The sequence below is a fragment of the Papio anubis genome, chromosome 11 (genome assembly GCF_008728515.1).
Source record: "Papio anubis isolate 15944 chromosome 11, Panubis1.0, whole genome shotgun sequence".
Classification (NCBI taxonomy): domain Eukaryota; kingdom Metazoa; phylum Chordata; class Mammalia; order Primates; family Cercopithecidae; genus Papio; species Papio anubis.
Window position 1 is genome coordinate 104,814,389 of NC_044986.1, and position 1,679 is coordinate 104,816,067.

Here is a 1,679-nt window from a genome sequence, read left to right on the forward strand (position 1 = left end):
TGAACTCTTCAGCCTTCCTTCTCCCAGGCAATCACCAGTGTGAATTAGCCCAATTGCTGACCACTTAACCATTTTATTGAACCTGTGGGTGAACGGATCACTACATATTCACCAAAGTGCATTCCTTACCTAATTTTAAACCTTTTGTTTTGGCTTTAAATGACTGTTCTGGAACAAGTTTCATGTTCTCTCTAGATGTATCATTTGCAGATTAATTGCATTTAGAATATAATATTCTTTGCACGAATGATTCTTTTATATATACGTAATACAGAAATAAAATGTTTGATAGGCGCAGGCTGCGGCGCCGCAACTCCGGCGGGTGGACGTCTGCGCTCAGTTTGAGGGCTGGGCGCGGCGTTTCCTCTTCCCTCCTCAGCGCGGCTGCAGCTCGGGCCTTCGGCCTGATCCAGCCCCCATGGCTTCAGAAGAGCTACAGAAAGATCTAGAAGAGGTAAAGGTGTTGCTGGAAAAGGGTACTAGGAAAAGAGTACGTGATGCCCTTATGGCTGAAAAATCCAAGATTGAGACAGAAATCAAGAACAAGATGCAACAGAAATCACAGAAGAAAGCAGAACTTCTTGATAATGAAAAACCAGCTGCTGTGGTTGCTCCCATTACAACGGGCTATAAGGTAAAAAGCAGTAATTATGGATGGGATCAGTCAGATAAGTTTGTGAAAATCTACACTACTTTAAGTGGAGTGCATCAAGTTCCCACTGAGAATGTGCAGGTGCATTTCACAGAGAGGTCATTTGATGTTTTGGTAAAGAATCTAAATGGGAAGAGTTACTCCATGATTGTGAACAATCTCTTGAAACCCATCTCTGTGGAAGGCAGTTCAAAAAAAGTCAAGACTGATACAGTTCTTATATTGTGTAGAAAGAAAGTGGAAAACACAAGGTGGGATTACCTGACCCAGGTTGAAAAAGAGTGCAAAGAAAAAGAGAAGCCCTCCTATGACACTGAAACAGATCCTAGTGAGGGATTGATGCATGTTCTAAAGAAAATTTATGAAGATGGAGATGATGATATGAAGAGAACCATTGATAAAGCCTGGGTGGAATCAAGAGAGAAGCAATCCAAAGGAGACACAGAATTTTGAGACTTTGAGGTCCTTTTGGGAACTGTGATATGATGTGGAAATACTGATGTTTCCAGTAAGGGAATATTGGTGAGCTGCATGTATAAATTTGACAGATAGCTATTTACACAGCCTTCTAAGTAAAGGCAGTGAATTCTCCATTTCCTACTGGAAGATTTATTTAAATAAAATATGCTTATTAAACACTCCTGCAAAGATGGTTTTATTAGTACCCTGGTCATTTTGTTCAAGGAAGGGTTATAGTTGCATTCTCATGTGAAATATAAAAAGCAAGTCTTGCCCAATAAAAAAAAAAGTTTGATAAAATTTATTGATCACAATTTCTTTTTTTATTGTTAAACTTAAATAAATTTTATTAGTATAAATTTATGGAGGCCAGGCGTGGTGGCTCACGCCCATAATCCCAGCACTTTGGGAGGCTGAGACGGGTGGATCACCTGAGGTCAGGGGTTTGAGACCAGCCTGGCCAACATGATAAAACCCCATCCCCAACGAAAATAGAAAATTAGCCTGGCATGGTGGTGGGTGCCTGTAATCCCAGCTACTTGGGAGGCTGAGGCAGGAGAATTGCTTG

At 40.9% G+C, this 1,679-nt stretch overlaps 1 protein-coding gene across 1 annotated transcript; it reads left to right on the forward strand.

Annotated features, from left to right (window-relative positions):
- Window positions 1-296: 296 nt before the first annotated feature.
- On the forward strand, window positions 297-1,387 carry LOC116269494 (calcyclin-binding protein-like). Its single transcript, XM_031652466.1, has one exon. The coding sequence runs from the start codon at window positions 419-421 to the stop codon at window positions 1,103-1,105; it is 687 nt and encodes a 228-aa protein (XP_031508326.1). The 5' UTR covers window positions 297-418; the 3' UTR covers window positions 1,106-1,387.
- The last annotated feature ends 292 nt before the right edge of the window (window positions 1,388-1,679 follow it).